We start from the raw sequence: 12,009 nt of genomic DNA, 5'->3' as shown, positions 1-12,009 counted from the left end.
ACTAGGTGTACAAAACTTGTTATATCATATTGCAGCCAAGAAGACTACAACAGCTAAGATACTCACGGGAATGTGATGTTTCATTTTGTTTCGCTTCTTATTACTGAAAATGATGTTCTCACTCTCAACTGTATTTCTTTGTTCTTATCTATCTGCCTTGTTGGGCTTCTTTTTGTTTTGTCATTAAGATTTGAGTGTATATCGATGAGGTGAAAAAATGAATTGAAATTGTACTTTTTGTTTCCTCCTCAATAGTGAGAGTTGACTGGTCTTTGGTGGTGAGATGAGATGACCAATTATAGTTCAACTTTATGTCCAGTCTTTTCACTGAGAGCGACTGATGCGGGCAGGGACACTCATGAGAAACAGACAGCTGCCCGCACTCAAGTCTATCACAGGAATCAACGAGGAAAGGGGAGGCAGAGATTTGGAGTGTTTTAATTAGAATTGATTCTTATTGATGATTCACGACATGATATGAATACATAAATTTAAAGTGTTACTTTGTTGGTAGAGGATAAGGACAAAAATAGGTTTGCTGGTCACATCCTTAGCTGGTGACAACAGTTGTATAACATGTTTGTCAAACCTGAGAAAAATGAGTCCAGCCATGTTATTTGAGCCAGCATTTTTAAAGTTTGACCCATACAAAGGACTGAAAGTCAGGCTATCTCTGTACTCTAGGCGCCAGTTTTATGGAAATGCATTACTCGATAATTGGAGTTGTCGTTCAGTATGTGGAACGGCACATTTACTTCTGACCCTTCACCGCGCCATATGAATGATGATGACTGGACACTGCATGTACAATGATGAAATCACGGGGGTCAGTAAAATGATGCTCAATCTGTATTCCGCTGTAGATTCATCATACAGACGTAAAGAAGCTTTTCAATCCTTCATCACTTTCTTCTGTTGCTCCCTCCTTCGTTTTCTCTCTCTCCATTTTGCTCTTCCCTTTCCTTTCCTCTCCCTCTCTCTTTCTCTCAGCCAGACACTGGGAGGATTTGACTTTGATTAATGGTGAGCCAAGCTCTGCATTAAAAGCCAGGGGCAGCAAGTGGGGCCAGATAAAAGTGGAGCACAGGAGCAAGGGAAGGGAGGGATGGAGGGAGGAGAGAGCAGTGCAGGACACAGTCACCAGTCACTGTCAGCATCATCGTCCCAGGGTGACAGTAAGCGGGGGGGAGGGGGCATCGGTGCTTCATTGGGCTGAACCTCACCTTTATACAGGGACAACACATTGTCTCTGACAGCTACGAGGTCACAGACACAGATACATATGCATGTGCTCTATTTCTCTCTTTCTCCTTTTATTTTCTCTCAAAAATAAATAATCTCAGTGTCTTTCCAGTGGGACAGGTCGATAAGGAAAAGTTATTTATTCAGGTTTGAATTTGTATAATAAGGCTAGAGGGTTATAATACTTATGACACATAGACCAGATAATCAAAAAAAACACCATTTTGGTTTCACTTTCACTCAGATTGTGTCAGTTGTAGCTTATGTCTGCATCTAATCATTGTTCTTTTCCTTATTTTGCAGAATCTTTGGTATTATTTCTAAGTAACAGCTGCCATGCTCATCATAACAAACAAATAAACAAAACTAAGTTGTTGAAATAGTCGATTCCAAAAATTAACCTGTCAAAACCGTGTCGCAGGATTTGGGTCTCAGTCCTTAATGCCACTAAAAGTTCTGATGGGCTGGGTTGTTGTTGGGGTGAAGAGCCATCAAAGTCTCGTTGACAAAGTACTACAGCCATTTAAATCTAAAAATAAGCCGGAGATACTGGTGATGCTTCAGAGGTCTCAACCCAGGGTATACACTGAAAACCTGAACTTGAAAACATGCTTAAAATGTTTTTCCATGGTGAAAAGAACTGAACCAGCGTGAGGACTGCTGGTGCTGGTGGAAATACCTCTCCTTCTCAGCCCCTTTTTCCACTGCAGTAATTTCTGTGTGGAGTGCCTTTCCCTTGGGTCTGTCAGGAACAGTGTGTGCCTGTGGCCCGTAATTGATAATGCAGCCCAGGCAGCGCTAGCCCTGGTCAGTGGAGCGTGAACCAGACTGAGAGGCAGAGAGGCTGAAAAGCAACAAGGTGAAGCTTAGCCCTCACACTCCCTGTCGAGGGGGATGAGAGAAGGAAAGAGGAAGCAGCGAGGAGGGAGAAGGGTGGGAGGTGAGAGCCAAGGGAAGGCCGACGGAACTGAAACCATTCACACTGGCAGGATAAACAGAGTTCATTCATTTGTTTACATTTGAATTTAAATCAATTATCTGACACACTCAAATAATAAAAAAAAAAGATGCTCCAAATAAGAACAGTGAATAAGTAGCCTTTCCACACGAAACCCAAATTCAAAAGCATTCACAAGTAATGATAAGTTCTGTCTCTCGCCTTCCAGTTTCTTTTCTGTGACTGTGCAGGGCTCATGCAATGGGGAATAATGGTGAAAAGGAAAAGAAATAAAGTAAGCACTAAAGAGTGTGATTTTGAAAAAAAAAACAAAACAGCATCATTTTGTTGAGGGTGCCATTTGCTGCCTTTTGAATGGAGGATTTATTCGGTATTCTGAAAGATGGTGAGTGGAGACCAGGTGGAGCGATGACTAGGCCTCAGCAGTGAGCAGGCCGAGAGCCAGGAGGCTATTAGGCATAAAATTTAGAGCACGGACTTGTGTGGGGCTGTATTTATGCCTGCAGACATTAGGGTGGAGTTTCCTTTCAGCATTGTATACAAATACTGAAGCTCTGAACTTCAGATGAGTGGCTGCGGAATCGCTTTTAATCAAATCATCATCTTACTTGTGCGCTCACAAATTGGTTTGATGAGTAAATTTTGGTCGGTCTCATCTTTGTTATTATACCTTGGATTTTTGGGGATATTCATAAATGGCATTAAAAAGGGCCATATTCCATTGAAGCTAAGCAATTTGTATTTTTATTAACATAATTATGTTGTAATTATCTTTAATTTTATATTTATTATAGATTGGTGTTTTTGCTCTCAGGATCTACTTAGATCTTCAATCCTGAATATCATTAGTCACTTCTATTTAAGATAGAGACGATAAGTCTGGAAAAAAAAATCTTATTTATAACCAGTTCAATATTTAAAAACTTTTAATGTGAGTGAATCATATTCTGACTCAACTGTCACTAAATCCTGACAGAAACGTACAAGATGGAGACTCACAGACTTCAAACCTGTAAGAAAAGTGAGAGTGACAACACAAAATGCAGATATCTCTGAAGTGCAGAAATCAAACTCCATCATTTCTTGTAAGAGGCTGATTACCAGCAAAAGGTATAAAATGGCTCATTTGTTGAGTGTTTTTGTGCTGAAAGATTTAGGCACGCCCTGCACGTCACAGCACTATCTTTGACATTTAGGAACTTGTCAGTGTTCCCTGGATTACACATATGAACAAAACAAATAGATCCAGAAAGGTGAATATCAGCACCGAGCAGAGAAAGTCTGTGCGCATTGAAAGATGTTGACACTACAGTTAGCAATGACAAGATAGCTGCTGATTTGTTGAATGTCAACAATGAAATCTGCCAAGTTATGATAGCAGAAGGACAGGCAGTAGGACTCTGCATTGACCGTCCCCAGGGTTTAAAAAAAAAAAAGGGGGAGGGGGGGGGTGGCGGTTGTATTTCGGTTCAATACAATTTACTGTAAACCTAAACCCGTCGTCCAGACAGGTAAACCAGATCAGATGCTGCACTGGTTCATACAAAGGTCTTGTTAACCCTTGATACGTTGTCATACGATATCGCTGACCCACACATGCATAGAGAGAGCTTTACTGAGTTGAGTGTGTGGTTTGATTTGAAAAACTAAGCAAACAGGCTAAAACTATTAGAATAATATCATTTCCATAGTTCATATAGAGTTTGGATCTTTTACATGTTTACTTGCACTGAGCAGAGAGTGCCAGCATATTTAGTTTACAGAGGATACCAGAACTTAAGCTCCATGTTTTGTTTGAGATTCATTATTACAGTGTGGTTGTGCTTGGAAAGTGGCGCTTGTTGGCAAGCATATTTTTTTTCCTGAATTATTTAGTTATTCTCTGGCTCACCGTAACATCATTGACAATGACATCAGCAGTGGCATGCCACAGGAAATCACGTAAAATACATTTTCAGAAAAAAATTCCTTTTAAACCACTTTTTTTTTTTTTTTTCTTGTTGTCCAGTTACTAATTGGTGAATCAGACACACCTCTTCTGTTCATGTATATTTGCCCATTGTATTTCAGCTGATGTTGAACTGAGTGGCTCCTGAATGACAGTAATTCAATATGACCTCCTCTATGCCTTATAATTTAAAGCTTGTAGGATTTGGGATGCTTACAAGCACTATTTTCTTTTGTGCACAGTTGTGGTATTAATGTGACAAAACTCTAATTAAGCTGCTTGACTGCTGAAAATATGTTGGAAATGCAATTACAGTATGTTAGTGAATTACTTAGAAATAACAATTAAGTTATTTTCTTTCCTGATACATTAAAATTTTACATTATATAAACCACGTAATGTTGTAGACATGCATAAACCTTATTTACAAATTTGTGAACCAAGTGACACTTTTGAGCAAGAAGCATGTTATTGTTCATAAAAGCACTTTTCTACTGCCATTTGGTGCAGTGGCTGAGGAAATGGGCAGTCCTGGAAGAAAAAGAAAACTATTTAAAAAGCTTTGGAACTGTGTTAATTACTGGATACAATGCAGCCCTTGGATGCCACACTTACTGCTTCCACATTCTTCCTGTAGCCAAAATTATTCAGCCCAAAACTAGACTAAATCCAACACGACTGGTTGGCGGCGTCACGCCAGACTCGTGGCGATTCTGGCGCAAAGGTAGCCCTGCTAACTACGGCTGATACTCAGCCCAAATCCACACCCTCGAATCTTACCCGAAAATCTGGCAGCCATATTTTGGCCAAAGCCATCTTAGATCTGGTCCTGCAGTGCCAGAATGTGGTTGACCGTGATTCTAATCAGCCTCGACTCAGCTGGCTACCTGGGTGCTAATGCGAAGGGCAGTTGTACTGGTTACACTTCAATCGTGTGCAGAAGAATGATAGCAGAGGTGCATAAATCTGAAACGTTATGGTTGTATAATACGAAATTAAAATGCTTCTGAGGGATGAGAGGAATTGGAAACATGCAGTGTTTCGAATGTACGCAATAATTTTTGTATGCATGGATAATGCATCAACTCTAATTAACTTTCATTAAAGTTATTAGTGAGCCTATTAATGAAGAAGCTTCCGTATACCTTTTTGGACTAAAATAATACACAACAGCAGCTGTATTGAGTATTTAGCACCATCTTTCTTAAGATTGACCTTTTAAGCCTCCTAAGTAGAGGATTGTTATGTCTTGGTGAAAACAAATGGTTGGCAAGGTGCACTGCAGATCTAATCCAAACTACCTAATGACTGGGTGCCTGCCGAACAGTGAAGGGAAACTTCTGTGCTTTCACACTTTACTGTGTTGTCAGCATTTGCAAATTGGGGGGGGGGGGCGGGGGGGTTGCACACTCACAAACTGTTAAGGGTGCCTCCAACTGCAGGGTTTTATTTTCCAGCATAAAGTACACACTGTCTCACAAATGACAAAAAAGCTGTTGTTGAGACAATCATTGCCGGTTATTTGAAAGCGGATAATGATACTGGCGCTGATTTTGTGTTTCTCTCTCTGTGTCCTGCAGCTCCTTCCATAGTTCCTATCATGCACCAGATCAGCTCTACCATGAATAGCTTCACACTGTCATGGCCACAGCCAGAACAGCCCAATGGCATCATTTTGGACTATGAGCTGCGTTACTACGAAAAGGTAAGCTGTGCTTGAGTGAGTGTGAATGCAGCAATTTCTGGGGTGGTATGTCTATTTGCAGTATTATGGAAGTGAAGCTACATATGAGAATCTCCCAATGTATCTACAACGGCACAAGGTTTGCACAAACACAGGACACTGTTTAAAGCTCCTAAGAAGTCCTAGCTCTCGCGGATATCTGTGAGCAGAGTCCCTTGGGCTGATAACATGTTCTTTCACTGTGGTCACTCCATCTCTCCCACTGTTCTTTGGTTTCTGCTGCTGATGAAGTGAATAGGTTGACCTCTGCTCTGGGCCCACTCTGCAGAGTGCAGCAGCCTGTCCCGCAGTGAAAATGCATTGCATCTGGAGGAGTGGGGGGAGTCAAATCGACCCGTCTGCTCACACACAATATGTTTGCTTTATTAAGTCCCCACCCCTTCCCCACAGTGTTTATGTTGCTCAGGTATTGACCTGTAGGCCTTTTCCCAAGGCCTTGGACATAATGATACCGAAAGATCGGAGACTCTAGCTTTTTGTTTGGGCCCTTGTTTGTCCTCCTAAAGCTGATCGATAGATACAGCAAGGTTTGGCCATGCACATTTTATTTTTTCCTCAGTCTTTGTCATCTTTAGCTAAGGCTTTTGCAAGCCCTAGTGCACCTCCTCTCGTGTTATACTTATACTAAATAAAAGATACAAATCAATAGAGTTTTATAAATATTTTTTTTACTTTTTCTGTTAAGTTATGTATTGCATCCAAACTCATTTCAGCGAAGGTTTCTGGATCAATAGTCACAAATCCACCTAAGAATTGAGGCTGTCATATTTAGCATTTTCTGGACATAGAGGACAACAATCATGTTTTGAAATGATGTTTGCAGTTGGAAACTCAGTTATCCAGTAATAGCTGCATCACTCGCTGTTTTCCCCTCTGGCATTGCACAGGTCATGAAATGAAATCCGATTGCCATGGCCCTGAGAAACCTTATCTGCCAGACAGCTTAGTGTTGTGTAAATAACACTCATACAGCCTCCCATTAGCTCATGAATATCAATGAAACCTAATCCTATTGATGTCTATGTAGCGTGTCCTTACACAAATACATGAGCACTGTGTAATCGCAAATTAACGAATGAACGCGGACGAGATTGCTAATTGCACTGGGACGATTCAGGTGGCAGAGCTCGCACTGTGCACCGTCTACCTCTGTCTCAATGTACTTCCACAGGCCCCCGTATGCATTACTATGTGGAAAATTTACCCCCGCGCAAGTGTGAGTCTGAGTAAGACACAGTAGGTGAGCCAGAGTGATTGCTTTGTGACATACTGGGCTGTGGAGATGAGATTTCCACTTTGGTGGTCCTCTTTTGACACTATTTTGGATGTGACAAGGCTTTTTATAGGCTGTAAAAAGACTTTTCTTCAGCCAGCCAGTGTTGTCCTATATGCCACCAGAGCTGATTTTTTTTTTTTTTTTTTTTACCTGATTGCCCACCAACACTCTGTGCAATGTCCATACCTGCTTGTATTTATTCTGCACATATGTGTCACACACAACTTGTCCACCATGTATGTTTGTTTCCATGTTGCTAATGGAGAAGCATGGAATGGATTGAACTGCACACATGAATGTCAGTCATGTTAGATTGCCAGTGATTGCCTGAATACTTGAAAGGTCCAGAAGATCTTGAAGTGCACCTTAGCCATGGAGTGACGATGTGCTTTTTTTCGGTCCTTAGAGTCAATTATTGGGGTTGAGGGGTGGCTCATTTACGTATGTCACACACCACTGCACACCCAGCTCTATACAGTGGCATGGACAGCATTCTGGCTGAATGAAACAATCATAAAAAAAAAAAACTGCCTAAAAATGGCTTTGCTTTACTCACTGTCTTTTATATGGATATCACTGATGCCTGCATTAATCTCAGAGTAGTCACACTGTTGTGGTTCTGGAGTTGATTGTCTCAGCATGCCTGGCACAGTTGGCTAGGCCTTAGCACAGCAAAGAGCTGTCTCTCTGTGCAGTTCATCTCAGAAGAAGCCTCATATGCCCATTTACAATGAAAGCTTCTCCAGCAGTGTGGCGTTGTCACATTTTGTGTTGAATAATACCTCCGGGTAATCATTCCAAGACAGGTAAATCAGCTCTTTCTTCACTGAATATTGTAATAAATGGCATATTTTTGGCCACAGTTTTAATTCTTGGAGACAGCCTTGAATTTTCAAAAGAATTATTATTTTTTCCAGAATGATTGCCTTTATTTAACCCTTTACTGTAAAGACTAGCAAATGAAACAGGGAGATAGTGCAGCCTGGTATTGGACAACCGGCCATTTCATAGTTTTAAGTCATGGTGCCGGTAAACACTGTGAACAGTGTGGTTCCAAAATGTGTTTGTAAAATATCCTCATGTGTCCACTGAAAAATGTTGCCGTGCAATGTTAGCAGTAGTAATAGTATATTTCCAAAAATATCAGAACTAGAGAGCCAGTTGGCCATCTTTTATGAAATGAAATAAAGGAAGATAGAAATGGCTCAAAAAGACATTCTCACACTTTCACCTGCAGGCAGAAGTGAGTGCAGCTCTAAACAAGCTTCTCTCCCTTCTTTAAACTGCCTTCTCAATACACACTAAGTGGTCCCAGGACCCTGTAAATTGGGAAGCAAGATGAAATGAGTTAAAGGTTTCCAGAGAAAAAAGTAGGATAAGTTATTGTTCTGTCCATTTTTCTGATACGTTTTTTTTTTTTTTTTTAACTCCGGTTGCCTGAAAATTTGGGGAGGGTGGAAATAACTCAGCATAGCGGAGGTCAGGCCCTCCATTAAGGCTGGGGCAGAGCAGCCACCAGCTCTGGTTACTGATGGCTCTGTGTGTGCACGTTGGTGTCAAACCGAGGGTGTGTGTGTGTTTTCGTGTGTCTATGTGCATGCTAGAGAGAGAGAGTGAGAGAGCTTGTGGCAGTGTTTGTGTGGAAGTGTCAGCAGCAGTTCAGGTTCAGTTCTGGTAGACAGCAGTACCATTCTGTGCTGCAGAAATTGAAGTTTACAGCATGTCCCTGGAATCTGTAACATACTGACCAGAGCACCATCTGCCTTTCTGGCACCCTGAAATCAACCTTTTATTCATATACAATTAGCTATTCCTCAGAAGAGAAGCCAGAAGAGTTTATTTTTCTTTTCTTCTTCCCCCTGTCAGCTTCAGGAGTCAACCACAGCACTTTTCTTGACGTAAAAAATGTTGTACAGACTTGTAAAGATTTTTAATGGAATATGTGAAAAGCAGGACTTTTGTAGTGGTCCCTCTGCCCCCTAACAAGGGTATTCACATTTCCTTCTTCAGACTGTCCACTTCTCTACGTCTTTGTTTGTCTCCTGCCATGCCTGCTCTCGTCTCCTTGTCAATCTCCAGGTGCATAGAATGCATACAAAGTCATCTTTGCAGGAAAATGGCTGCAAACAACAAGAAAAATAAACTGAAAGAGCAGAAGCAAATGAATTTCCTTTCAAATTCAGAGCGGTAAATGGCTTTCACTGTGCCTTGCACATTATCGTTTGGCATGTGGCTTTGCAGAATCACAGTGAGAGGAAGATCGCTGTTTTTGCCCCTGGGTGATTTTGTTAGTTTGAACATTATTTCCCAAATGCTTAGGAGGCTTTGATGATCTCTAATATTAGATTTGTATTGTCAGACAAAATAATTGCCATTTTCTTTACCATTAGATTTGGTGATTATTTGCCATCTATTGCCCCCCTTCTACCTTAGGTCATTCATTTTAATCAGAAACATTAATGGGGCATATTTCCTTCTCTCATTTCTACTTTACAAACACAATATTAAACTGCCACCCCCTCACAACACACACTAACACCACCACAGAGTGTGTGTGCGTGTGGTGTCTGCATGCATGCAAGTGTGTGAGCCTGTGAAGAGGACACATGGTATCCCATCATGTCTGTCTTGGTGCCAGGTGGCCATGCTGTCCATTTTGGGTATTTGGCAGTTTTTGAAAAACACAGACACACAAATATCAAACACACACACAAAGCCGCACACACAAAACCCAAACACACGTCAAGTCAGGTTAAGTCAAGTTTATTTTTATAGTCCAATATCACTAGCACATATAATGCCTTGGTGGCCTTTATGGGCCAACAACAGTAATGGGGTTTGAGAGGAGAACTCGGCCCAAAAACCTGAGGAAATATGGGTCGAAATGGCAAAAAGCCGTCCGCTGGCAGTGCGGTTGCAGTTGATGATTCATTAGCAGCAACAAAGAAAGGGAATTCAAAGTTTTAAGGTTTTGTTGTAAATGTTGTCAATCCTATAAAACGGGTTCAAATTAAATATATACAAATTAGTTCAGAGTTATATATCAATGTGGTTCCAAGGGCTAGTAGCCAAATGGGAGGCTACAGTGGGTTATTGCACATAGCTAGCTTATCCGTTTCTCTAAAAGAAGAAAGAAAATAAGGTTGTTGTTGTTGTTTTTGTTTTAAATGTAAAATGTAAAATATGTGTGTGTGTGCTTCACCGTCATTCATCTGGAGGCAAAAAGTAATTAACAGTGTTCATCAAAGTTTGTTTCTTTGCTTTTTTTTTTTTTTTTGCGGGGGGAACATTGTACAGACTAAATAACTGACAGTGCTTCCTGTCTGTCACCCCTGGCAATGCTTTTGATTGGCCACCATCTGCCTTCCCACATGCAACTCTGTCTTTATTTAGCAGGGTGTGGCCCTCCTAATAATCCCCATTTGACTGGCAGCAGGAGAAGCCCTCTCATGGCTGGAAGTCCCTCTTGGCATGGCCTTTTATTGGTTATCCTCTAACCTGCTGGTGTGCCAAATGCCAGCTCATTTTTAAGCGGCAGATGTTGGTGTGTTTGTGTGCGTATCTGTGCGTGTCACATAATCCCCATTTGACTGGCAGCATGAAAGGGCCATTTCTAGCTGGTGCTCCCCTCAAGGGATGCTCCTTCGTTGGCGGTTTGCCATCTGTCTACTCACCTGTCCTCCATTCACACAGACGGGGTGTGGTCTTGAGAAATTCTGAGTGACTGACAGCAGGAGTAGGAAAATCCTGACCCCATGTGGTCCGTGTGCACCCAACCATGGCCTTCACCAGCTGAATCAGGGGAAATATGGCCCCCAGCCTCTCATGGGGCGTAACGTCTTCTGCAGGTCATTCAAATGGAAAAGTAGTTTCTTTGATACAAAGTTTGAGAATCATAAAGTATTTTTATCCGGAATATTGGAGAAATGACAGACCATGTGAACTAATGGACAAGTGGGCTGTGAAACGATTAAACTCTCTAAACCTGTTACATCCTGCATTCCATTTATAAACATTTCTCTCCCCCCAGAGGCAGAAGAAGGCATGTTGGTGTGATGCTCTCCCATCCCAAGGCCAAACATTTGTCTTCATCAAGCCCGAAGTGTCCAATAAGATCCAATGGGATTGCACACATCATTATGTGTGTGTGTGTGGGGGGGGGGCAGGCAGATTTCATAGCTGTGTTTGTGTCTGCTCAATGACGGAAGGACCGGAATGATTCAATTACACCAATCAGATTGGATAATGATTTCAATGTGGGTTGCTTCTGCCGAGAGTTTATCGCTTCCTGCGATCATCTTGCATCCTCCTCCTCGTCCTCCTCCTTCACTTCTTCACCTATTTGCCTATCTACTTTTTCCACTCCACATTCACATCTAATCAGATTTATTTTTATTTTTTTTAAATCCAAAGATGTATTGTAAGATGTAGCCTGACATGAGACAATCATGCTGAAAGAATAGCCTGTCTCCATTTACACAGTTTCACGGACACTGAGAATTTTGCCCCTTCACTTTCAACTGCCCCTCCTCCCCCTCCACAGTATGTCTGCATTTAGCTATCACCAGTCCACAGCAGTGGGCGTAGTGTAGGTGTAGTCTTATTTTCTGGCTGTCATATTCACTCTTGGTTATGGGAAGGTGACAGGTCTAAGTAATTACTGATTCCACCGAGCAGATACCTCCAGAAAGCCCCTAACTAAACTGCAGCAGAATGCCTGACTGACTCTCCTGAGCCTGGAGGGAGAGTGACTGGGTTACAGGATCCGAAGGGCAGGTCCCACGGCACAAACCATAATATATGCATCATGAACAAATGCATATATTCATAATGTACGTGCA

The 12,009-nt window shown here is 41.7% G+C and overlaps 1 protein-coding gene across 2 annotated transcripts in view; it reads left to right on the top strand.

Moving 5' to 3' along the window:
* The window catches only part of ephb1 (EPH receptor B1), a 140,968-nt gene that overhangs the window by 97,835 nt on the left and 31,124 nt on the right, over positions 1–12,009 (top strand). For both annotated transcript variants that reach the window (XM_029525602.1, XM_029525601.1), the window contains exon 6: positions 5,729–5,853. In XM_029525602.1, the coding sequence (XP_029381462.1) occupies positions 5,729–5,853 (125 nt within the window). The remainder of the gene's footprint in view (positions 1–5,728; positions 5,854–12,009) is intronic.

This window comes from Echeneis naucrates, chromosome 17, assembly GCF_900963305.1.
Source record: "Echeneis naucrates chromosome 17, fEcheNa1.1, whole genome shotgun sequence".
Classification (NCBI taxonomy): Eukaryota; Metazoa; Chordata; class Actinopteri; order Carangiformes; family Echeneidae; genus Echeneis; species Echeneis naucrates.
The sequence above is the reverse complement of the archived record's forward strand: the minus strand, read 5'-3'. Positions and strand labels throughout refer to the sequence as shown.